This window comes from Chroicocephalus ridibundus, chromosome Z, assembly GCF_963924245.1.
Source record: "Chroicocephalus ridibundus chromosome Z, bChrRid1.1, whole genome shotgun sequence".
NCBI classification, from domain to species: domain Eukaryota; kingdom Metazoa; phylum Chordata; class Aves; order Charadriiformes; family Laridae; genus Chroicocephalus; species Chroicocephalus ridibundus.
Window position 1 is genome coordinate 41,069,007 of NC_086316.1, and position 24,522 is coordinate 41,093,528.

Consider the following 24,522-nt stretch of genomic DNA (forward strand, 5'->3'; position numbering starts at 1 on the left):
ATTCGTCATTCTGTTTTGAAAAACAGATCAAAGTTAGAGGAGTAAACAGTAACTCTGCAGCAGCAGGAACCAGACTGAAAAACAAAACAATCCTTCAGCCTTCACAGAGAACAGTCAGAACTGAACCAACTGCGCTATACCAGATTCACCCCACTGGCATAACAAGGTTTCAAATTTTCAGTAGAAAAAGGAAGTCAGCCTTTTAAGTATCTCACTGCTTTCCTCAGCAAAATGAGTTGTTAAGTAAAAAAAAAAAAAAAAGAGACTACATCTTCAAAACATGACAGAAAATAGAGGTGAGCCTTGCAAAGCAGCTCCCCACACCTACACATATACTCACCCCTGCAAGCAAAAACATAAATAAAATTTCAGACACATTCTTCCCTGTCCAATGGGATAAGGTGAACAGGAAGGGAAGAACAAGCAGAAAAATTCCAAGACCTCCATAGACAAAATCACTTCTGTTCCACAATCTTGAAATTGCCATTTTTGGCAGAAACACCCAAACACTTATTACAAAAGTAGCAGCAGTGACTTCAAGTAGTAGCTTGCTCCTGCAAGGTTATTTTTACGTGATTTCATCATTTACGCGATTTCATGCAGGTCAATTACTCAAAAAGCAGCAGCATGGGTTCCTCTAGCACCAGCACTTCATTGGCTTTTGCACATTCTTTCTACTACAGGTTGTCAGAGTATCTCTGTGCCACTAAAATGACCTCCTTGTGGAATCCCAAAACTCACATTAAAGCAAATTGTCCTGTAAGTAATTTAACAATATATGAAAAGTCCTTGGGGCAGCACTACTTTGCAGACCATCTGTTTGGGGCATATAGAAAATGGTCAGTAGTCTTCCTAGGATGATTACATCCTACTTGCATAACGCCTGACCACTGAGAGAAGAGTTATGTTAAGTTTCTGAATACTCTTAGAGCTTAGTCTGTAGGAAACCATCTTTCTTCCTTCAAGTCTCATCTACTATTTGCTCTCAAAGGGGACTGCTTAGAAGCGATACAAAACAAAGTGAGGCAGAGAAAAGGAAAAAAGTTTTATATTAATCTGCTTTCCCAGTAAATTGAAAGAATGAGTTCCAGTTGAGCAGGCATTTGAAGACTCCTTTGAGGCTGACAGCTGCTTCCAAAAAGCCTGGTGTGGTTGTCCACTCATTTCTTTCCCTCATCACTTCCTTGTTTCTCTCAGATCCCCAGGAATGGCGCTGAGTGTCCTGTTTGCTAGGGAACAAGTAAGGGTATCTGGCTCGAGTGAGAAGTATGTTAAAGCTGCAAGGAAAGGACATCCCACCACATCCCCAGTGTTACACAAACTTCTTGGTAAGGCATGTAATGTTTTAGTTTGTAGCTGCTCCTGCTAAAATTAAAAGCTTCCTTAACAGTTGAGTTCTGCCTTTTAACTCAAAATTCTTACTTTACTTCACCTTCAACATCTTCAGAGTAGATGCTGATTTTATCTTGTTACTGAAGCAAGACTTATGGTTAGCTATCAATTATAAGCATCCGTGCTGCCTTAACTTTAAAGATCACTTCTGTTTAGAGAGATGCTCACTGTTTTGGGTGAGTAATGTCTACTGTTTGTGTTTGAATTTGGGTTTGTGGTTTGGTTTTTTTCCCCAGACTACTTCCAAATAGCAAAAGCTTCAATCTGCTACTCTTGCTTGTGACAATAATACCTCACACCCAAATCACTGAGAACTTTGCTTTATTTGTGAAATTCTAAAAGAACTGCAACTGTGCAAAATATACACTTCACTCACAGAAACAGGGAAAGCAGTTTTCAAATATACAGTGAAATAGAGTCCCAACTGCAGACCATGTTGCACAGTTTACATTTCACCATCGTGTCATGGAGATCTTGATATAATCTTTACATACACATTTTTAAACAGTGTACTCTTGAACTTCATCTGAAGCCTTGTAGTAAAGTACTGTAAGCCTTCACAAACTTTTCATAAATGGAGGCAGACGCTGGAATCTGTGACAGGATCCCAGTCCACCAGTATTCCCAAGACCCAACCTCTAGCAGCAGAGGGCTGCTAACATTCCACACCAAACACCCAAACAGCTTTTCCAGTAGAAACAGACTTTCTTTATCCACACACAGCATAAAACTGAGTGCTTCACAGCTACACCAAAGCTACTTTGAGGTAACACCATTCATGACGGTTCCTCAAGCTAAAGCTGGGAAATGCTCAGGATCGTCAGGATTTGGAGCAACAAGCTGCACCTATAAAATAAGAAAGGAAGCTTTATAAAACTGAACGTATTTCAAAAGCATCTAACAGCTATGTATATGTATTTTACCCTGAAAAGTGTTCATTCTTCTATTAAAGCTAAATGATTTGTATCCGTCACTATCACAGAAATACTAAGCATTATTTCAGAAGTTATAACTACTAGACTTTCTCCAGTATTTATTCAGTGAACGTATTTATAATGCTGATGTACTGCCTGGGGAGGACCAGAAGATCTCAAGTTCTGAAGCACTAAAGTGAGAAAAAAAAAAAAAAAAAAAAAAAAAGAGAAGTAAAGCAATCTCACCCAAAATACTGTCTGATTTTAGAAGCAGTATTATTATCTTTTTACATTCTAAGGCTACTGCACGTACCGGACTGTAGTTTTAAACTCTATGTTCTGTTATTATACAGAGCCTTCTTCATTCAGATGAAACAAATGCATTAAATCATTTCAGTAAGTTCCCCACCTTAAAGCATTTTACTCATACTAGACAGAAGTAAACTGATACCTTCGATCAGTATGAAAAATAAAGATGTCATTTTTCAGTGTGCAAATATTTTGGGTTTTTTTTAAAGAGAAAAAGTCAGAGGAAGTTTTTTTTTAAATGGTTATACTGAACACTTGTATCATTCTGTAGTACGCTGTACAATTCTGTCTTCATCTGTAGGATCCCGGATTTGCTGATCTCACTCTCAGTGGTCAAAGTACTATTACTGTACTATACTGATTTTTTTTTTTTTTTTTTGGTAAGGGACACAAGCCTTTAGGCATTTTACTTACTTCCCAATTTATATCAAACCTCACCGTAGAAACAAATCTTTATTGCATCCTTTCCTCTAGTTACCATTACAGCAAGTAGTAATCAGACCTTTTGAAATTTATGTGTTAAGAGTTGTGAGCCTGAACTGGTATTTAATTTTGAGGAACACGACATGGGTCAGGAACTCAAAATAACCAGGCCAGCATACTATGAGGCAGGAGTAAGAAACAAAGTCTGTCACTACGGATACCAGTAATTCCACACAAAAGGAAGCAGGAAACACAAACACACGAATAACCAAAAAAAATCTCCAAGCAAATAACAACAAAAACCATAAAGACCATTACCACTACTTCTGGTTGAGATCCTGTTTCCTCAACTTGTTTGCCACGACCACGACCACCTCGTGCTCCTCTTGATCCACCACCAGGGCGAGGAAGATTCCCGAAATTAATATTCAGCTGAGATGTTATGTCATTCACCAGTCTTCGAAAGACATGAGAATCATCTTCAAATGCTTCTTTTTGCAACTAAAAGTAAGATCTGGTTAAAGCCGATAGCTCCCATGCACCACATTTTCCCTTCCCTGACACGCTTTTATATTACAGACTAAGAACCAGATAAATCAAGATGAAATTCAGAATAGAAGACAGGCCTCAACTCGCACAGGGTTTTAACAGAGGCAAGGCAATTGTAGTTTCTCAGATGGCTGGGATAGTTCTTTGTTGACTCAGAGAATCCTAACAACAAAAATCTTCTGTATCAGATCCGTAACACTGAGCAGATTTTTTGGAAATAGCATCCATGAGGTTTTCTAAGGGACTAGAGAATCAGGCTTAAGCTACTTAATCCTACTACTCAATTATATTCAAGTAATGGTTAAAAGGCTATAGTAAAGCATAGTATTTGGCTACTAATGCATCAATCAGTCTACTTGCCTGCAGCTATGACATTATGGCTGTTTTAACTCTGTATTCCTAGTAGCTCGTGGATGTAAGACTATTTCCCACCATAATTTTAATGTGCACTGTAGCAATGATAACATATATGTAAACTCACCCCATACAGTGATGAATCACTTATTTTATCCAGTGTCTAATACAGAAATTTGATTTGTCCATGTTATACAGTTCCAGTACCTCCTATTCTATGTTCGTTTTGACAAAGTCCCTTGATACTGTCAGCCACGAAACTTTATGGGCGAAAGAACAGAAACTTGCATGCGCTGTTGACACACTTGGCATGCTCTCTTGAAAGCCCGTGGAACATATTCTCCCCACCCTACCACCATCTCCCTCAGAGAAGGAAGAGAGGATAATGGCAACTGTGACCACCAAAAGCCATGCTAAAAATGCCACTTCGGTACTAGTGTCTGTCCCTGAAAGGGCTCAATGACCTAAAGTGATTAAGGCTTAAAAAGTTGGAAGTTTTGATGTTAATATTATAACTAAGGATAATATGTGTATTCCTATGTGCACACAGACCTCAGTGATCAAAATTCCATCATGCTATAATACAAGTATATGCATATACTTCTGCAACCCCCAGAATCTGAAATTTAAGCAGGCAAGAATCTGTGAAAGAAGCCTCCCCTGTCTCCCCAGTCATATCAATAAACTAGAAGCTCTCCCTGAAATGTCAGCCCCAGTAATATGGTGGAATAAAAGTTAGAGAAAAGGGGGAAGAAAAAGCACATTACTATAAAACAAGCTCTCCAGAGTTACTTCTAAGAAGCAGGACAATAAAATTGGGAAAAAAACATTATATATTCCAAGTGCACAATGAAAGCTGGGATCCGGTACAGATGAGAAAAAGGACACTTAGCATCCAGACTAGCAGATGCTAAAACCCGAGTTTAATATATACATGCAAGTATATACTGGCAAGTAAGCTAAGCAGGATTCAAAGTTAGGATAAGAAGTATTCAATGAACTGAGTGTCTCTAGCTGCATTACCATAGATCTACATAGGTGGCAGCAGCAAGGACACAGGTTTTATATTGCTAAGACTGAGCCATAAGGTAAAACAACTTGATGTATTACATATTTGCACACAAAATAGGGGTGACGATCAAAACGAACAGACGGTAAGTTTAAAGTTTTGGGGCACATATATGATTACAGTAACAAAGCTTAGATACTGATTTCTAGCCTGTTCAGATTGTACTAAAACTAGTAGAAAAAGAAGAGAGACAGTTTCCTAATCCTGGGCATAAAGCAGAGTTTACAGAATTCCTGAGGCAATGCTTACATCATTGCTATATTTTGACTTGTGAATCACCACTGCTTTGGAAGGAACAGTGGATTCTGGCTTCCGGATGTTGAATTCAGGCTTTGGTCGATTCTGTTGCTGAAGATTTTTCCACTCATCTAACGTCATTTCTTGAACTACTTCCATAGGCTCTCCTTCAGCAGCTCTAAAAGTTTACAGTTGTAAAGTAAAAACCATTAGCTTGCAACATGCCAGGGTGAACAAGAACACTAATCTCTAAAGTAAGAATACTGAACATTTAGAATGTTTCTCACCAAATTACTATCCTCAATTTCTCTTTCTTCCCACAGTAACTTGATGTGCGAGTTTTACATTAATGCAAGTTAGAAAATATACTTATGGCCTGTTGGAATATGAACAAATGCTGTCTCCAGCCTTCTGTAGTAAGTTCTGGTATTTATCCAGTCTCAGTTTAAACTCAAGCATTTCAGATTCTAGACAAAACCAGTCTGTCTTTTGATCTGGCATATACTAAACCCTACGTTTAATATCGAAGCTTCTCCTAGCAAATATAGCCATAGTAAAAGGAGTATACCAAGCAGTTTTAAAACACCCCCATTTCATAGTTGTATTGACTTGTACTGCAAGATGACAATGAGATGGATTCATGTTTCAGTGCAGCCTTCAGCCATGAAAAAGACACAACGATCCCACCATGGGATCTAGGCAATTATTAACATTTCCTTTGTTAATTCCACAAGATGCTTCTTTGATTTTTTTTGTCAGACATAGTAGCACACAAGGAGAGAGTATTTATCACCTGGCAAAACTAGATTAATTCTGGTCCAGTTTTAATTTGTCACAAAGTGCAATAATGATGATATGTGCAAGGAAAACATATGGAATATGTCAGAGTCTGCCTTGCATATTTTTGAACAGTAAAGACAGAACCCAAGGCTTTATGTTTGTATTCATAAGACAAGATATATAAGACAAAACTAAAGATTCTTCGCCATTCATCACTGCTTGACTACACTTCTCTCACTTTCCTGATGCTGACCAAGACTGACTTGCCCAGGACCAGCAGCTATTACAGTATGCTACAGGTGTACCTTTTAATGATATTTGCAGAAAGCTGTTCCCTACTACGAAGCATCGGGTGCAGGGAGTGTTTGCTGAAGAAACAAGTCAAATACCATGAACTACAGCAAAACCTTCACTGATTACTCCCAGAAACTTGAGAAACTTTCTCCATGCAAAACTGTTACACATTGCAATAGCAGTCAAAGTGGGTTAAGTATTTCCCTAACACTGATTTTTCCAGAAAACCCTTTCATTAGATCCCTTCCGGTGGGAGAACTATGGATTTGTTTTTCCTCACTCAATCACAGTTCCAAGTAGTCTTGTCCCAAATGCTGATGATTTTTCCAATGTAAACGTACAATTAGATGCAATCTGGAAATTTATTTTATAACAGAAAGATGCAGAGTCAAATGACAGTCAGTGAACTGTACGTTTTGGTTTTGAAGTTGTATAGACAGCCCATCAGAACACACACATTTGCTGGGAGTGCCCTGTACTTTTACAACTGGCCTGTATAGGAACAGGCCTGCTCCCTCTTCCTACTTGATCTTGCGGAGAACCATTCTATTTCTTGACAGTCAAAAACATAGAACATTTTCCTGAAGCACCCAGCATATGACAGATAGAAGCAGAACTGAGCAGTGAGGCAGCCTTAATTCTGGTTCTAGGATGAACATGGTTTTAAATGGACTTTGCAGAAAAAGTAAATAAAAAATATGCAAGTCCTGTACTTTACGCCTACCCTCTGGCATGTCTTCATGCCCTGTTGTTTTGAAAATTCCAGCTATATCAAACAGAAGTTAAAGGTTAAAAGACTGGTAAGCAGTTTGTAGTTCCATACTGATTAAGAACATCCAAAACTAGATTAGAAGGATTATTAAGAAAAAAATTAACTGGTTTACTGAGTTAAATAAAAACGATACTTGTGAAAGATACAGCTACTTCTGGAAAAACACCAACAGATAGTGTTCCATGGGTAAGAGCATTAAGAACCAATTGTACCCCAAACATTTCCATTTGTTGTCCTGAAGAGTAAGAAGCCAGATAATTTTTGATCAGTTATCTGAAGCTTCAGGTTTGGAAACAGGTTTTGGAAAAACAAGACTAGTTGCAAGCACCCAGAGGAAGAAAGAAAGTAAACTAATAAAAAGGAGCTCTATTAAATTGGTTTAAATTTCTTCTTAAGCCACAAGCTCAGGACAGAAACAGAAAATTGCCTATCTGAACTTCAGGAAGCCTTTTGTCCTCCTCTCCCAGTAAGTTTTCACCACCTTAGGGAGACACTGTTTCAGTCCTTGGCGAAAGCTGTAGAAAGATACAGAACTGGTTGCAACAAGCTCTTGCAAAGTAGCTATCCATCTTTCAAATTGCAAAAGAAAAGGAAGCATTTGAGTGGAGCTTTAAGGCCAGTTCTGTGCAGTCATACACGCTGTAGTACATGGTACATTTACTGCATTTCCTATGGCACAAAGCTTGCAAAACAAAAGGGCAATAGGACAAGTGTTCAGTAATACTGAAGTGATACGAAATGCTAAAGAGACTAAGTGATTTGAAAACAACCAACCAAAAGAAGTCCCAAGCACAAGTGGGAATATGTACTCTCAGCCAAAAGTATCAGCCGCCCAAACACAGAAAGAACCACTACCAAGGCAGAAGCTCTGAAGAAGGGACCTCAACCCCCCAAACCATAGAAGGGTGTTGCAGGTAACCCAGTCAAGCTGAACTGTAAATCAACAGCATTTGTCCCTTCTGCAACAGCGTACTATTATAAGGAGACACATATACAGTTTTGTTTGGAAGAGATGTCACTGCTGGTAGGGTGAAACAAGGTGTCAGCTGAATAATGTCTTCTACGTGGGAACAGTTAGAAACTCCAGAATTGAACTGCAAGACAGATATGAGGTCTAAAACATGTGATCTACATGGGAAGCCTTTAAAGAGACGCTGAGGAGGAAAAAAAACACTAAAAAAGAAAGAAAATTTTGCATAACCATGATGTTAAGGCAAGACACTCGGGAGGCAAGAAAGGCAAGAAAAAAAAAACCCCAAACACAATAGTTTCTGTTTTCAAAGTATTGGAGAGACCATCAAACGACATTGAAATCTCTATCAGTAGAGGACATCAAAATCAACTGTGTGAGCTGATGCAGTCGGGCTGCAGAAACAACCACAAAACCACGGATGAAAGGCAAAGAACAAATTTAATCTTGATACGTTACGGATCAGGGAATCTCCAAAGCAGCACTTGGGCAGAGGCAGGCAAGCAGAGGACGCGGGCACCGTGGAGTGAGAGAGAAGCCTTGCTAGCAAGAGAGGCCTTGTTAGCAAGAGCACGCACAGACTCCCAGCTCTCACTGCTATTTCAAGGGTTCAAGCAGGCATAGTCTTCCCGCTGTGCTTTGTTCTTCTTCAACAACAGTGCGGGATTCTCAAGCGGCTAGATAAGGTGTGCCTGAGTCCATCACAGACTTACGTTACCTAAGTGCAAATGTTTTACCTGCAAGCACCCAAGACTGAACAACAATTACTGTGACATAGGTGTTTCCCAGCATCCCAGGTGTGATTCACTTGAGCGTATTTACAATCCTCCTTGCCGATCTTCCATTGCTTTTCCACATCAACCAGACAAGTATGAGAAGCAGCACAGGTATGGTTGGTAATGCCTTGGGCCAGCAATACCCCTTTTCAGATCTAAATTTCTGTGACTGTAAGACAACATGAGGACGTTTCACTACACAGCAACTTGACCTCTCAAAAAAAAAGCAATCACAGGTTTTGCTTTGAAAAGAATACATCTATCAGCCAAGAACAACCAACTTGCCTGTTCTAAAGGAAATACTGGTGCATTTACACTGCAAACGTTTGTTTTTTCAACTCAAGTACAATTTGATTTTTACTCCAAAGGATGGTTTCAACTGCTAGGTTATTAGCGGTGCAAACTTGTTTTAGGATGCCAAGACTCCCAAGGGGAAACGCCTCCCATTAGCGAAGCACAGCAACAAGAACCTGCATATCACATTTTGGACAAAGACTCGATTGTAGGAACTTATTCTAGGCACCAAGCCTGCATGCAAGTGCACTCCGCACATTGCTTTCTACCTTCTAACCTTATGCATTTTTAGTAACTGCTTGGTGTGCATTTTCATTAATCAATTTAATAAGCTCCTTGGCACACCAATAATCATGCCTACAAAAACCATTGCCAGACACCTAAGCACAGCCTCTGGACACAAACAAACTGAATTCATAATGCAAATCCGTACAAAAACATCAAATGGGAGCCTTCAGTAACAGTTTCTCCTGCTTCAGTGTTCTCAATGGATGACCATAACTCTCTAGTTACACCTTGTTTACTATGCATACCTTTCTTGCAGGAACTGCTCAACGTGAACACATTACGTATGCAGAAGAAATGTGAACGGAAATGAACGGCATTCAGCTCTGTTGTTTGGAAGATTATTTTCATATTATTAAAAACAATGGCATGGGTCTTTTTCAGATGAGTTTTTGTATTATTCAGCTGCACAAAGCAAATTTTAATTAAGCTTTTATCAAGAAATCAATGACACGAACCCTTCCTATTAAACACCATTTAAAGAGTATTAGCACCAGTTATAGCAAAGTTCAAAGTTAAACAAGGTAAGAGCAAGCAACAACTGTAGAAGTTAACTATAGAAGCAAACCACTGAACCAAATACTTATGAAGATCTGGCCTGGTCTATGGATAGCTTTATGTCACTATTAAAAAAACAAACCAAACCAAGAAAAATAAGGAAGAAAGGTAAATAGCCCAGCAAACTTGAAGACCAATTTTGAAGGCTTCCTATTAAATGACCAGAAGAATACATAGCTCCATCAAAAAGGAAGAAAGTCCTGTGTGAAGAAATGGAAGAAACTCCCACAGAATAAATACTAACTCTGCAAATACCTTTTACAGGAATTGATTAGACTATGTGTTGAAGAAAAATGTATTCATCTGAATTACCAGTCAACAAAGTGTATTACGTTTTTCAGGCTGTGAAGGTAAGTTCACCAGAGAGCAGCTATGAGGAAAGCTTATACTGCTCTACTATTTATATATTTTGTACTTATTACTTGCAGCAAAACCTCCACAACTATTAGCATGCAGTTTGGGATGCTATAAACAGAAATAGATGTTGTTGATACACTCAAGGAAACTTGAAGATACGGAAAGAAATAACTTGATTTATATTATAAAAAGTATCAAAGAAACTCTTGTTCTGCAATACTTTGCAAATGGAAGCTCAAGAACAGCAATGTGGACACAGTCCAGAAAGTAAGACCCCATAAGTTACAGAAGCCCATAGGAGTCTTTCCAGAGTTGCATTGAAATATTAGCTAGTACCACAACAGGAAGCTATACAATATCTCCATGCAGACAGATTTTTCCCAATTTACTGCAATACCTTTTTTTTTTCTTGTAAATGGAAACAGTTAAAACAGGAAAGAGAATGAGAGAAGAAACAAACCCAAGTTTTCCATGTCTTCCTTAATACAAGCACACAACTGCAATTAAGTAGTAGAAAAGAAATGGATTCCTTGGAGTTGCTGCATTCAAGAGTCAAAATGAAAACAATCCTAGCAGTAGCTTAGAGTGAACACAAACCCCTACACTCTCAATACTGAGGCTGTAGCGGAAGTGGAAGGTAGCGTCCCTAGGATCTTTTGCTGGTGTATGTTACCTGCCAGAGACAGTAATTCTGGAGAGCAGAGGCAACCTAAGCACACAAGATGTTAAAATACATCCTGAAGCCTGAAAACTATACCCCACCAGCTTCCAAATATTAAAGGAACAACAAAAATAATTCTACCTTGGTAAGACTGCCATACAACCATCCCTCATTACCTAGGCACTATCTGTACAATGCGTCCTCCTCTATTTTAAAATACAGAGAGTCACCAAGCTGACACTACCTCCAAAAGTAAATGCAATGAGGTACCTGTAATTCATATTTTGTATATAGATTTGTGAGTCCTCAGGACAATATTTACCACACTGAAAAGAGTAAATGATGCAGAATTTTGTACTTGTAGGTTACTTGCATTTTGAATCTTACAGATTTCAATGGACTATTCCTAAATGAAGCTTTTAAAAAAAAAAAAAAAAAACAAAAAACATGAAGAGGAGTAAAATCTCCAGAAAGGCTTACACTCTGACTGAATACCTAGTGATCTCTGAGAAAGGGAAAAGAATTAAAGACAACTAGCAGATTCAGTCAGATGCTTTTGCTACTACATATACTTATCATGCCTTACGCTTTACAAGGAACCGACATCAGGACACACGTACCAAGAGCTTGAATTGGAGCAGAAACAAATACAAGTCTGAAACAAGTAAGGGTACTAGTACTTGACCAAAAAAAAAGCTGAATAACTGTTCTCATGTTTAGCTAATAACAGTGCTTTTTTAACTGTTTGTCTACACTACCCATCTGATTTAAGTAAGTTAGTCTTCAGTTTTCTGGAAATCGTAGTCATTCAACTTCACAGACAGACTTCCCCATGTATACACACCTCTAGCTACATCTTAAAAGCTAGTTTAAAATTAAAAGAATCAAAGCTATATCAATTCAACTTCTTATAGGGTTATACAAGGTGAACACATAAAACAGGCTTTGGAGTCTAGTCAGCTTTATAATTAAGAAGTGAACCAAGGCAACTAATACCTGTAGCTGCATCATTAGGTAAAAAAGGCTTCATAGTAAGCTAATTTCTCTTCACAGCAGAAGAGAAGGCTGACATATTGCACTGACCCACCTTCACTCATTAGGAGATATTCACCACCTGCTATTTGATTATTCTTTAAAGTCTCTTACTTGGACAAGATTGTCCAGTTACTTTTTCTTACACTACTGTTTATTTGCTGTGAAGTAAATTTTCACTGGACACTGACAAGAACAAAAGCCAGAAGATGAGAGGCAGATTTCTCTCTCAATTTCCCTACTTCTAAGGCTCACTGCAAGACCATTTCCAGCAAGGTTTTCCGAGTTCTACAGAGGCTTTTCATGAACAGATGACAAATGTATGGTATTAGTGATTGATGAATACTGACTTAGAGAATTTTATCTTAGTGTATTTTAAGTGTGTTTATACAATTGCATAGGCACCTTGAATACCTTTTTGTCATAGAGAACGTCACAATGTAGGGTATTTTTTATGAATTAGCCAAGTTGAAAAGGTAACAGACAATACATAGCTGCCCCTTAAATTATGACCAAATCTTAGGAACATAAGCATTGTTGGGCAATTGAATGCAATCTGCAGCTGTATAAACCAAGCTTTAGTCAGAATTAGGGCTGCATTTTCTTGACTTACAAATATAGACAAAGTTTTTCTATTTCTAGATACGTGCACCAGCAAAACTTCACAGTTGACATTTCAAGTGTGCCTCCCAGTACAAGTATATCAGTAACAGTCAATTGTTTTCTTTGCATTTAGAAAGAAAATATTTTAGTCTGACTGTACTTGTTCAGAGGCTCTCCATCAGATGCCCTTGGCTGCTCAGCTGTTTCTGCAGTCTTTTCCATAGGAGCAGTCAGTTCCAGCCCACTAAAACAATAAACAAAAAACCATAAAGTCTTCATGGGTCACACTGGAGAAAACCTCACAGATCAATACCTCACTTTTTTCCAGAATTCCTTGGGAAGGGAAAAAATAGAGGAGAAAGACTCTAGGATCACAAGCAGAAAGTAGGTTTACTAAGTGACTAGTTGAGCGACTAACAAAATGAGAAGTATTGGGAAAATACAACTTCCTTCTACTTTTAATCAAAAAAGTGAAAAGCATGCACAAAGCATACCAATATACTGGTATACTAATACCAGTACCTGATTAGAGTATATCACTGATGCTTGGACTTGCCTTTTTGTTTCTTTCCAACTATTAAAATGGTAAAATTCATACTCCAAGTTCATACTTTCTGTAACACAGACGTTAGTTCACTGTCAAATGAGAGCAGTAGCATACTTACTTTCATGCTACCAGTAGGCACACACATTTAAAATTAACACCTTCTAGCTTCGATGCCTTGAGCACAATTCAGGCACAGACATACTTTTAGAATTGTTCAGAAAATTCCAATTTAATTTCACTTCTACCACAAACACCACATCACACCAAAACATGGATTTTTCCTGTTTATATCATAAGTTCTGATGCTACTGAACTTAAAATTAACGACGGGGAATAAGTATAAGGGATCTTAAACGTCTTGTACTTTATGAAGTTCACACAACATTCTCAGACATTCTACAAAAGTTAGTTTTGTACTTTTGGTCAGATAGGTTCATGCTATCAGCTCAGAACTACATGAACCTAGCTGATCCTTTGTTTTGAAGAACCAGAGTCCCTAATCAATCTTTTACTTTTAGTATGAAATATTATAGAAGAGACTTTGTGAGCAAGTGTGTATGTGGCCAAAGATCTCTGCTGCAAGTTCAAAGCACTGCCTTTTCTCCGTCCTTTATCAGCCTTCAATTAAAGGGTTCTAGATGCATACGAGAACAAAAGCTACTGGAAAGAGTAGCAAATCGCTAGGTGCAAAGAAGGGACAAAAGCCAGCACTTCCAGCGAGCTTTTTGCAAATCTGAACAGAAACTAGTAAGAGAAAGAATTGAATTGAAAATTCCTATTTTTTTATTAATCTAACTGACCATTAATAAGCCACATTCTGTTACTGATCCTCCTGTGCACTTCAAAACACATTTCAGTAGTACAGTCAGCTAAATATTACCTTAGGAGCCACAGTGAATTGTATTACAGCTTTGGAATTTTAGAAATTATACTTCAACGTGAGAAAAAGAGACTGGACTTTAAGTTAACTAACAGAGTTTCAATCTTTCAATCAGCCTCTTATAGCAATGCCATTACATACCAGAGTCTCACTCACTTGACTACTGAAAAAAGCCGTAATTTATTTCAGTTAAGAGATAATTTGGCCCCAGTCAAAAGATTTTGGCAGTCCTAACTGAAGAAACAACACCAGACCTTTGCTACAATTTAATCTCACCAACATGAAGGAAGCAAGTTCAGAAAACCATAAAGCTATGTTCATCACAACAATTAATAGAAAGCAAGGTTCATAAAGCTCCAAATGGACATGAAACTGATGAACAGAAAATTATGACCTAAGGTGGGCCATGGAAAAATGAAGATCTGTGGTGGGTGCAAGTATATACGTTGTACCTTGTATCATCTTTAATTGTTCCCCAGTTGTGAGCTCCACCTCCACCCTTTTTGTCATCTGCTTTCACCCCTCTAGAGACAGAAACAGCGTTATGTGAGTTTAAGAGCTTTTTTTCATTAGGACCTCAAACTAAAACCAGTATTGACTTTTTGCCAGGCAACTTGGATATAGAAGAAGGGAAGAGAATACTTAAGAAACACTACTGGAGTGCTGACTACTGCTTACTTGTACACTGCATAAGAAGCAGCACACAGAACACTTACATTTTATCACTCCCACTTTGTCTTTCGAATTCTCGTTTTCCTCTTTGGTCAAAGCCAGCAAAACTTCTATTTATTCCACCACCTCTTCCTCTACCTCGTATTCCACCTCTTCTTCCGCCACGACCTCTTACTGACCTATCATGGTCTAATCTTTCAATTGATCTAAAAAGAAGAATTCTAGTCAGATTTGTGTTCCTACAGAACAGTTAGCAAGTTAAAAATTCATATGGTTGTATTTGTGCAGCTGTGAGAGACATCAGTATAAAAGCTACTGTACAATTTTTAGAGTGCATCTTTACACAGCACACAGTGCAGTTGTATTAGTTTTGTCATTAAAATGGACAAAAACTTAACTCAGAGGGAATTATTACAGATATTTATCAAGCAATACCTCCACTGTCTAAACCCAGTTTTATATGCAACTGCTAACAATTTCAGGGAACTTGTTAAATAACAACTATTGCTATGTAAAGTAAAAACAGCCACGCGCTCAAGTGCTAAAGGTTTAGATGGAATTTTCTAGTACTTATATAGAAAGCAAAATTGATATGCATTCACTGTCCAAGCAGTAAATAGTATGTCAAAGGTTTATTTTCAGTTTGAACTACAAAATTAATTCAACATGGAACCTGTACCACGTGTTTTGCAAAGCTTGATATGCAAGCTCAGAAATTAACATTTATGTTGCAGACTAGGGGTTACATTTTCAGATCTTTATGCTTTTCAGTTTTGCCTTATATTTCTAACATTTAACAAAACTGCTCTAAACTGATCTATGAGGAAGCTGAAATTACGGCTCTGATGGGCACGAACTAAGTCATCTTGCAACAAATCTACACATTAATAATGCAAATGTGCCTCCAAGTCACATCCGACTACTAGGTCTCTTTTTAAAAAAGTTCAGTCTTCCCTTCCCACCCCTGTGCAGACCCTTACTTCTCCCAGTATGACACATACCTTTCCACTGTGAATTCCACTTGTCCTTCATAGGAACGGTATTGTCTGAAAGATGGTCTCCATTCGGTTTTGTCTTGTTTCACCTCCACTCCTCTGTTATTGAATCCTTGCTGTTCACCCCACTTAGGGCCTCGCTTCCAGCCTACAGACACAGATTACTAGTAGTTTAATAATTGCAGTTACCAAACCGACTGAAAGGAGTTGATTACCCCTTACAATCTTCTGCTTTACCTTCTCCAATCCCAAATCCGCCAAAATATTAAAAGCATTTACAGTTAATGTTGCCAGACACTGTCTGTTTTAAAGACACCTACTTACTTTTCCTTCTGTATTGATGAACTTGCCTCTGGCAAAAATCCTATGCGTGTTGACATGGCTCAGACAATTCCAGAAAAGACAGGCTAAAGAAAAATCTCATTTTGCTCACATTACACAAAAGAAATGGAGAACAAAATCTGTTTTTCTCATGTCCTCTTGAAGATCTTGCTAGTGTACTACAGGACAAGGCAGAGAAGCTTCAATGGAAGACGTGAATTGCAAGACGGCTGCAGAAGCAATGATGGTGAGGGAAAGAGGAGCACAGTTACATGTAGGTGTTGGTTATTGATCATGAGACAACACACCTCCTGCCACATGAGCTAGAATTAGAAGTCTGAGCCTGCACCTCTACTTTAAGCTCACAGCTATGGTATCCAACAACCAGAAGAGGGTCACCTCCTTCTGCTACTGTTCTGGGGAAGAGAGGACCATTCACCAACACTAAAAGTCACTGAGTTTAAGTAGCAGAAACCCGAGCAGCAAGCACAAAGTCTCCAACACCACTAATTGATTCTAGAATTCCAAGAAAAGACATATTTAAGCTTTTTGGGGTTTTGTTCAGCCATTGTCAGGGTTAAAGAGAAGCAGGCTGGGAAGGCTGAATGGAGAGAAATTGTGTATTATAAAACATTGAGGTTATCCACTCAACTCATATACATCTAGCATAAGATTAAAGTTCATTATGTGTTTCCTTCCCCATTTTCCCAAATTCTGTGCTCTATTTAGGCCAAAGTTTTCCAGAAGTAAGCAAACCTTTTATCTGCTAGGCTCCTATACTTACATTATTGGCTGAAAAAATGTTGGTTTAAGTCAATCAAGCAAGAAACTACAGAAACACTGCTCTCAGACCAAGAAATCGAGATATTCTTTCTGCAAGAAGCCCCTCTGCAATGCTGCGCAAGTTACTGAACTCAGGTTACTCACACTGGACAAGTGACAGTCCTGTCTGCTGTGCCTCTGTTGCTAGCGCAGAAAGAGAAAAAAAGACTATTCTGTGTCACAATATTACAAAACAAATTAATCTGCAGCTCCATAGAAATGCCCATATAAGATCTCTGATCAAAGCTTAGGCAGCAAACAAAGTCTGTAACGTTGTCTTAAAAAATAAAACTTCAAAGAACCATCCACTCAGTGAATAAGGTAGAAGAGTGGTAAATAAAGCTTTTTGTATGCAGTAAGGACAGTCGTATTCTGTACACAGAAGATAGTTTTATTTGTGCTGCAGAACCAAACCTGGCTTTGGTTTTCTTTAAACGACGAACCACTCGACATAATATATTCCAATAATTTTCTCTTCTCAAAATTTTGAGTTGCTTGATCCCTAGAACAGTAAGCATATTTCCATCCCAAAAATTACTACTTAATCTCTGGATAAAGGACAAGTTTTGAAATCAGCTACCGAGTGAGCTTTTCAAACCAGGATGCTTTAATAAAAAATAAATTTAAAAGAATACAGAATTGTACATGCTGTTCAGAAACATGTCTGCTCTATGCACATCTCAACTACACAACCAACTATGCAAGTGCTAATTCCAAATTGGAATCCCGCTATGGAAAAAGTGACTACTTACTTCTGAACTCATTTTTACTCATTTTATTTGGATCTGAATGCACAACTGCAATACAAGAGTGCATTTTTATTTATTTTTGAACCTCTCACTAGCTATCAGAAACATCAGTTATACTAAACAGAATAACCTGGCAAGAATGCAGCAGTCAGAAACCACCTTCCTTACTTACTTTGTATTAACTTCAATTTAACTTTCAGATTCAAAGGGCTCCTTAGAACTAGTAAGGCAATGTGGAAAAAAAAATGAAGGTGCAAGTGTCATTTTAAAAAGATGGACCCAGATGGTACCCAGTACCACTTAAAAGTACTTCAAAACATCTCTTCTTGACAGATATGCCAGGGTATTAGATGTTACCAGCGTTGAGTGTGGTAGACAAAGCTGTCAGCCCTACTCTGATTTCACTGCAAGGCTATTTCACTCTGATTCTAACAGGTGCCTATAATTACTGAAGATGGATTTTAAATACTAGAAAGATTATTTGTGGCTCTTATTGCCTGTATAAAAACATTTTTAACTGGTTTGACAGACATGCAGCAGAGAATTAAAACACTATGCAGCAACTACACCTCTCTAATAAGCAGTCACCCTCAAGGCCGAAGCTTGTGATTGCTTGTGAACCAGTTCAAACACCAGCACAACTTTCAGCTCTGCGTATAAGAGCAAACTGAACTGGAGCTTGCAATCAGTGATAACATAAGTTATCCAATTTTAACCCTCTGCCATATGTCTATCCAAATGCAGACTCATTTTTATTTCAGGAGCTGAAGGGTCACCTACCCTTTGTGGGAAAAAACCCAACCCAGACAAAGAAAATGTGAGCAATCTGGCACAGCGCTGCCATAATAGCTTTCACTCAAGAAGAACTGGGCTATGCTTTGAATGCTCATTAACTACCTCTTTGAGTACACCCCAATTTTGTCTGCTTGTTTGCATGTGTCGACTGGTACGCAGGTCTTCTTCCAAACTACAAAAAATGTGCTGGGATTTTGTGGATCACCTACTTGATGTCTTACAAACTGAAGATCGCCAAATTTAGCCTGTCTTTAAGGTGGTTCTCCTGTGTCTGACACCTGTAATCTGTATTCAGCTGAAGACATTGCCCACCATTCTCCACCTCACCACCACTTCCCCAGGAGGTTACTGCAGCAGCCCCGTCTGTTGGCTGTGTTGCCTGTCACTTTACTTTCTGATCTGAAGAATCAGAAAAGCAATCTGATGCTTAAACTGTTTGAACAGATCCAGAAAAAAACTTTTCTTTCCAGAAGCAGCAGCTGAGCTATTACTAGAAAGACACCTGTAAATACTAAAAATACCAGGTACTAGACCTAGACGTGACTAAAGAAAAAAGTCCAGTTTTACAAGCTGTTGTTAAAACTCTAACTCACACAGAGCTAACGTATACTTAAGTAGTTTTCGCTTTTCCCACAATAATACTTTACTGACAGTATTAGTTTTGTTTATGCTGCAGAATTTAGACAGGAATACTATCTAGAAAAGTGTTTTTAATAAGCACACACCACAGAATTCACAACTGGGAAAGCAGAAAAATCGTATTTTTAAGTGCTGCATTGCCTGCTTTCCCAGATACTGGATCCCTATGTATTAACAGACGGATTTAAAACAGCGCAACAAAATCTAGCTGCCTTTGCATTGTTGTTGTCTCCCTCTTGCCAAGTTTTTACATCCATATAATTTGTCCTCAAACAAGCGGGACTTTTGCTGACAAAGAGAGAGTTTTTTTCGGTTTTGTGGGCTCTTCACCACCCCCCATTGAGACAGCGTGCTCTCAACTTTTTTTTTTTTAGTTTTTAGTTTTAAGGGAAAATAGGTTTTTTGTTCAGCAAACCTTGACTTTAGACAAACACCACAAGGAGCCCCCCTTGCGACTGCTATCAGTGATTACAAGATAGAGCAGAAATCTTCCTCATTTTCCTCCATTCCCTTATGCAAGGAGCACGGCAGGCGAGGGTGGCTGCTTGCATGCAATTCACAGGCTGAGGGAGGTCACTGCTGCAAAAAGCATCAAAACCTTGTATTCTGACCAAGAATCCAGCTGACAACGCTGCATCATAGTGTGTTATAAATTCACTCAAGCCTGCACAACCTTACTTCCTCCCCTCTCCATGTATGTGTCCATGTGATTTTAATTCCAGACTTTAAGCAATTAATTTTATGAACTAAAGCACAGCTAATTACACCATTTGCAGAATAATACCACATTATCCCAAGATACAAAAAAAAGGCTTCAGTTATTGCACACAACACACCAAAGACAGTTGCATGGAGTTAGACTCTGTTCCGTGGTATTCTGTTTTCATGTGTGCCAGTACTCAATTACAGAATTGCCTATTGCAGCTTTCCTCTGGACAATCCTTACGACTATGGAGCTGGAAGAATGATAACGGAACAAGTTATTTAAAAATAAGAAAACTGCAGTCAGTATAAAATAAAATTTCCCAGAGACATTCTGTGCCATATTAACTTAAAATTTTAGCTAAAAACTCAAACATGTAGTATTCAGGAACTACATCTAAATGTTACTTGAGTCATCAAATGTACGTGAAAGAAGAAAACCTTTTGGAGGTATTAGCAACAAAGGTTTAGAGATTTCAAGAGAACAGAGCTTACTACTGCATGATCAACAAATTTAATTTGCCTGCACCGATAAAGAATGCAAGCTCTGCAACTGGGCCTTTTGAACAAAGAGCTGGCAAATGCCATTTGGCCACTGTGCTAAGAATGAACTGAGTTAACATTAAGTGGTGCAATTATAAGAGCTGCAATACCTGCAAACAGCCTTTACCCAAATCCTCAGCAGATAGGCTAAAAAAAAAAAAAAAAAAAGTCATAAACCAACATAGAGAAGAAATACATTATTAAGGCAAATAGTGTAGGTTTCTGTAGGCTATGAAATAGGAGTCCATTTTCTCCTTAAAGAAAGATTAAAAACGAGTGTCCTTACAGCTGTGTCAATTCATAATAAATAGTTTGGGTCCTAAAGGTAGAAGTACTGGATTATCTGGCAAATTCCTTTTAGCAGGTTTGTTCCAAATTTAAAACATCTCCAGAAATTAAGTAAAAACTCCCCTGGAAATGCAGTGAATTAAAAAATGTTGAATTACAGAACTTTGTGAGTAAACTTTCCAATCTGAAAATGAAAACATAACACTGAAAGAACTCTCTCAGACCACTGTAAAACTTTTTACATACTGCAAGGTCGAAGACAAGGCTTGCTTCACATCTTTCTAAAGGTAAAGACTATTTTCTTTATATTTAATATACTCAAGAGATAATACAACAATAAAACAAAAATCGTGAAACTTTTAACAAGACTTTTCGTAACCCAAACAAGCAGAACACCCTAGTAATTAGATAAAACAGTGTGGAGATGGTCTAAAGGAGGGCCATGAAGATGATCACAGGCCTGGGGAGCCCACCCTATGAGGAAAGACTGAAGAAGCCAGGTCTCTTCTCCCTGGAGAAGAAAAGGCTTGGTGGGGGCCACATCACAGTATTCCAGCACTTGGGGTGCAGCTACGAAGAGAATGGAGGCTCTCTCTTCACAAGAAGCCACACGAAGACAAGCAGCAACAGGTTACATGAGGAGAGGTTTCATCTCAGTATGAGAAAGAAATTGGTAACAATCGTTCACTGGAACAACCTGCCCTGGGATGTGGCTGAGGCCCCGTCACTGGAGGTTTTCAAGATGTGATTGGACGGGGTGCTAGATGATCTCTTCTAGGGTGCCTTCCAAAGGAAAGGCTGGACCGGACAATCCTTTGACATCCCTTCCAACTTGGGCTGTTCTGGGATGATTCTACAAACACTAGTATAACACAGATTGAATTTTGTTGTTTCAACCATAATACCAGAATCTGATTCAGCTGTTCAGATGGGTCTAGATGCTTCTCTATGGTGTTTAATTCCTAATCACTGAAGTGAAAATTAGAAGCAGTTATGCCTAAAATCTGACACAAAAAGAAAATCACTATGAAAGACTGGAAACAAAATCTTTAAGTTTGTTTTGGAGTTATGGGTTAGTTTTTTCTTTTTTTTCAATTAAAAGTTTAGTCATTAGTTTCACAAATTAGTAATTTTAATCAGTTTTACTTCCCCAAACGAAAGTACACTTTTCTAGCAATGCGCCCATCATTAGAAGCTTTACACGAAACTGAGCTGGTACAAGGTCCTTCCCAAGTGGTTAGGCGTTCTCAACCATGAAGCTGATAGCCCCCTGAATTGTTCACTGCATTCAGAAGTTTTCCGGTTGAATCCTGTATAACAGATCAACTTCGTCTGTCCCAAACAAGAAGCTGCCCCCACTCTTACAAAAATGCCTAGATTTTTCCCTCAGCCTGGCACTTGCTCTATGTTTGCTGTCTACACCATCATTGTACTTGCCCTAAATCAGAGGGCAATCTCTGTCCTTCAGAGCAGGCTTGCTAAGACAGCACAACCAAAGGAGGAGCATGCAGACAGGACCACGACTCAACTCTCTGGCCTGGCTTAGCATCCTAAGCACCATGCATTTACAGCCCTTCCTTCACAAGAAGGCTGAGACATAAACATACAGCGCACACAAAACCCAGGACAGCCACTTTCTTTAAAGAAGAAAGCACAGCATTTTTCAGAGCAAGTAAGTCTTCTTAAGAGACATGTTAATTCACTTTCACAAAGGCTACTATAAGCCAGCAGTCTTTTCTCCAACTTAAATTTGCAGGAAATTAAGGTGCACATGCCTGATGTCTGTGTATGAGAAACTGCGTTTCTTAATATCAAGGTAGCAGAAAATAGTCAAACACACTCCATGGGGTCACTGTGCATTACCACAGAATTACACTCAGAACCTGTATGCTTAAGACACCTACAGACAAGTAGGAGGAGGTAAAGGGTGCTCTTCACATACTTCCATGCTCCTGATAACCACCAGTTCTTGTCCAAGAACTTTTCCATCAGAACTTGATGCTCTGCTGTTCACTGATCAGGCTCCTTCACCTTCTGTTGACAACCACAGCGAAGTTTCCCTTAAATAGAATAAGCCTCCTACTAGTGTAAGTATTGGTCACGCAGGCAGAGATCTCTGACAAAGTCACATAACAATCACAGAGGCATCGCAAAAGACGAGCTTCATACAACTGTCCAAAGGGACAGTGACAACTTGTTAAGATCATCCTCTACAAAGACGCTCATTAACTACTGCATATTTGAAAGATTGTTGCACTGAAAGATTCTCTGGTCCACAAGGCCAAACAATCACCGTGGGAGCAGTGTAAGGCTGTGACTCTAAGCAATAGAACTGGCAGGACTACCAACAACATGATAGTGCGATAACCCCGACTCAAAGGCCACACCTTTTTCTAAGGCATTAAAACACACAGTTCAGTTACCGTGAATTTAACAGGAGCTTTTACTACGGGAAGAAACTAATATCTTAAGAATAGTTAATGTGTTAAACTTCATTGCCTGCTGCAGGAGAATGAGAATTTACAACAACTCAAGAGGGTAAAACCAGAGTCTTCTGTGCAGAAATTCTCAATATTTGGAAACCATCAGCCAGCTCTCAGATACTTTAGGTGCTGAATCCAGCAACCTGAAGCTCATTACCAGGTAAGTAGTAACAATCACACTCACAAAAATGCCTCCAAATGCAAGGAGCTATAGCCGAGCAAAGCCTTCAGCTGCAAAAAGGGCTGTGCCGGACATTCTAATAAAAGCAGACTGGCTCCCTATTGCCCCAGGCAACATTTAGCATCAAAACGCAGCACCTGCCAAACAACCCTGACCATTCCTGAACACCGTGCTAAAGAGTTCACACGGGAAATGAGTTTTTATTCAAAGGGGTGGGCATCGATGGAAGCTTACGGCAACCTAAGCACAGATTCCCAGACACATAACTCTGAAGAAGCTGAAGTGCCAGAAAGCTCACACGTACAAGAAAGTGAGCCTGGAAGCATCACACACAGAAGGAAAATAGCCAGTCTGATGAGCAATGGAATGCATCAACAGGGATGCTGAACCAGTACGAAAGCTACAGATGCTGCAGCATAAGAGTCCATGCTCTCCAGCCGTCTCCTGGGACTATTCCCGAAGTTCTCACTCGCACGCCCTCAGCCCCGCTTCCCTTCGGAAGCCTCCCCAAGGCCAGCAGAGTCCCACAAGCCCGCCTGGGGCCCGCGCACGGCCACCCGCAGTACGTGGCAAAACACTCGTCACTTCTGTCGCCGAGGGGGCTTCCAGGTGTGGATTCGCAAAACGCAACCCGCCGGGGCTCCTCAGCCCGGCTCCCACCCTGCTCCCCGCAACCGGCCGCCCGCCACAACACGGCTGCCAAGAGGCAGCGCGGAGTCAGCGGCCGGGCCCGGGCTGCCCGCGCCGGTACCACCCGCCGGGACCCCGCACTCCTCGGCAGCACCGGCCGCCGGCCCCGCCGCTCCGCACGCTGAGGCGAAGCCGCCGGCGTACCGGGCTGCGGCGGCGCGCCGGGCGCCGGCTGACTGCCGGGCTGCTTGCGCTCCTTCTGGGACTCCTTCACGCTGCCGCCCGCCCTGCCGCCGGCACCGGCTCTCCGGTCGGCCGTGGCCGCCTCGTCGCGCTTCTTGCGCTGCTGCTGGCGGCGCTCGGCCTCCCGCAGGATGTCGAAGGGGTCCGACTCGTCGTCCAAGAGCTGGTAAAAGCGGTTGGCCACGGCGCAGCCGAAGTTCTCCTGCATGACGGCAGCCACGGGGCTGCTCATTGCCCCCGCCGTACTCCCCTCCCGGGCCCCGGGACAGTGGGCGCACAGACCGGGGTAGCGACAGAGGTACTGCCGCCGCACCAGCCCCGGCCCGACACTACCGGCACCGACCGACCCACCATTGCCGGAACCCCGCCCAACACCAACAGGCGCGGCCAATACTAAATAAAA

The 24,522-nt window shown here is 40.0% G+C and overlaps 1 protein-coding gene across 3 annotated transcripts; it reads right to left on the reverse strand.

Moving 5' to 3' along the window:
* Positions 1-1,696: 1,696 nt before the first annotated feature.
* HABP4 (hyaluronan binding protein 4) lies at positions 1,697-24,484 on the reverse strand. 3 transcript variants are annotated; one of them, XM_063320717.1, is made up of 8 exons: positions 24,081-24,484; positions 15,730-15,871; positions 14,773-14,934; positions 14,509-14,580; positions 12,790-12,873; positions 5,260-5,425; positions 3,357-3,539; positions 1,697-2,238 (listed from the first exon to the last, which is right to left on the reverse strand). In XM_063320717.1, the coding sequence occupies exons 1-8, from the start codon at positions 24,349-24,351 to the stop codon at positions 2,182-2,184; spliced, it is 1,137 nt and encodes a 378-aa protein (XP_063176787.1). In that variant the 5' UTR covers positions 24,352-24,484; the 3' UTR covers positions 1,697-2,181. The 3 variants fall into 3 exon arrangements, with proteins under 3 accessions (XP_063176787.1, XP_063176788.1, XP_063176789.1); XM_063320718.1 differs by lacking the exon at positions 14,509-14,580; XM_063320719.1 differs by lacking the exons at positions 12,790-12,873; positions 14,509-14,580.
* Positions 24,485-24,522: the final 38 nt, after the last annotated feature.

What these genes read in the sequence shown, in the direction of transcription:
- HABP4 (XM_063320717.1), bottom strand. Translation starts at nt 24,351, where the DNA reads ATGAGCAGCCCCGTGGCTGCCGTCATGCAGGAGAACTTCGGCTGCGCC. An exon ending in CGGCGCGCCGCCGCAGCCCG is followed by an intron (nt 15,872 to 24,080) that starts GTACGCCGGCGG and finishes CTGTGTCTGTAG; the next exon opens with GCTGGAAGCGAGGCCCTAAG. An exon ending in GATGGAGAGCCTCTGAACAA is followed by an intron (nt 5,426 to 12,789) that starts GTACAGTCAGAC and finishes GTAAACTTTTAG; the next exon opens with AGCTGCTGAAGGAGAGCCTA.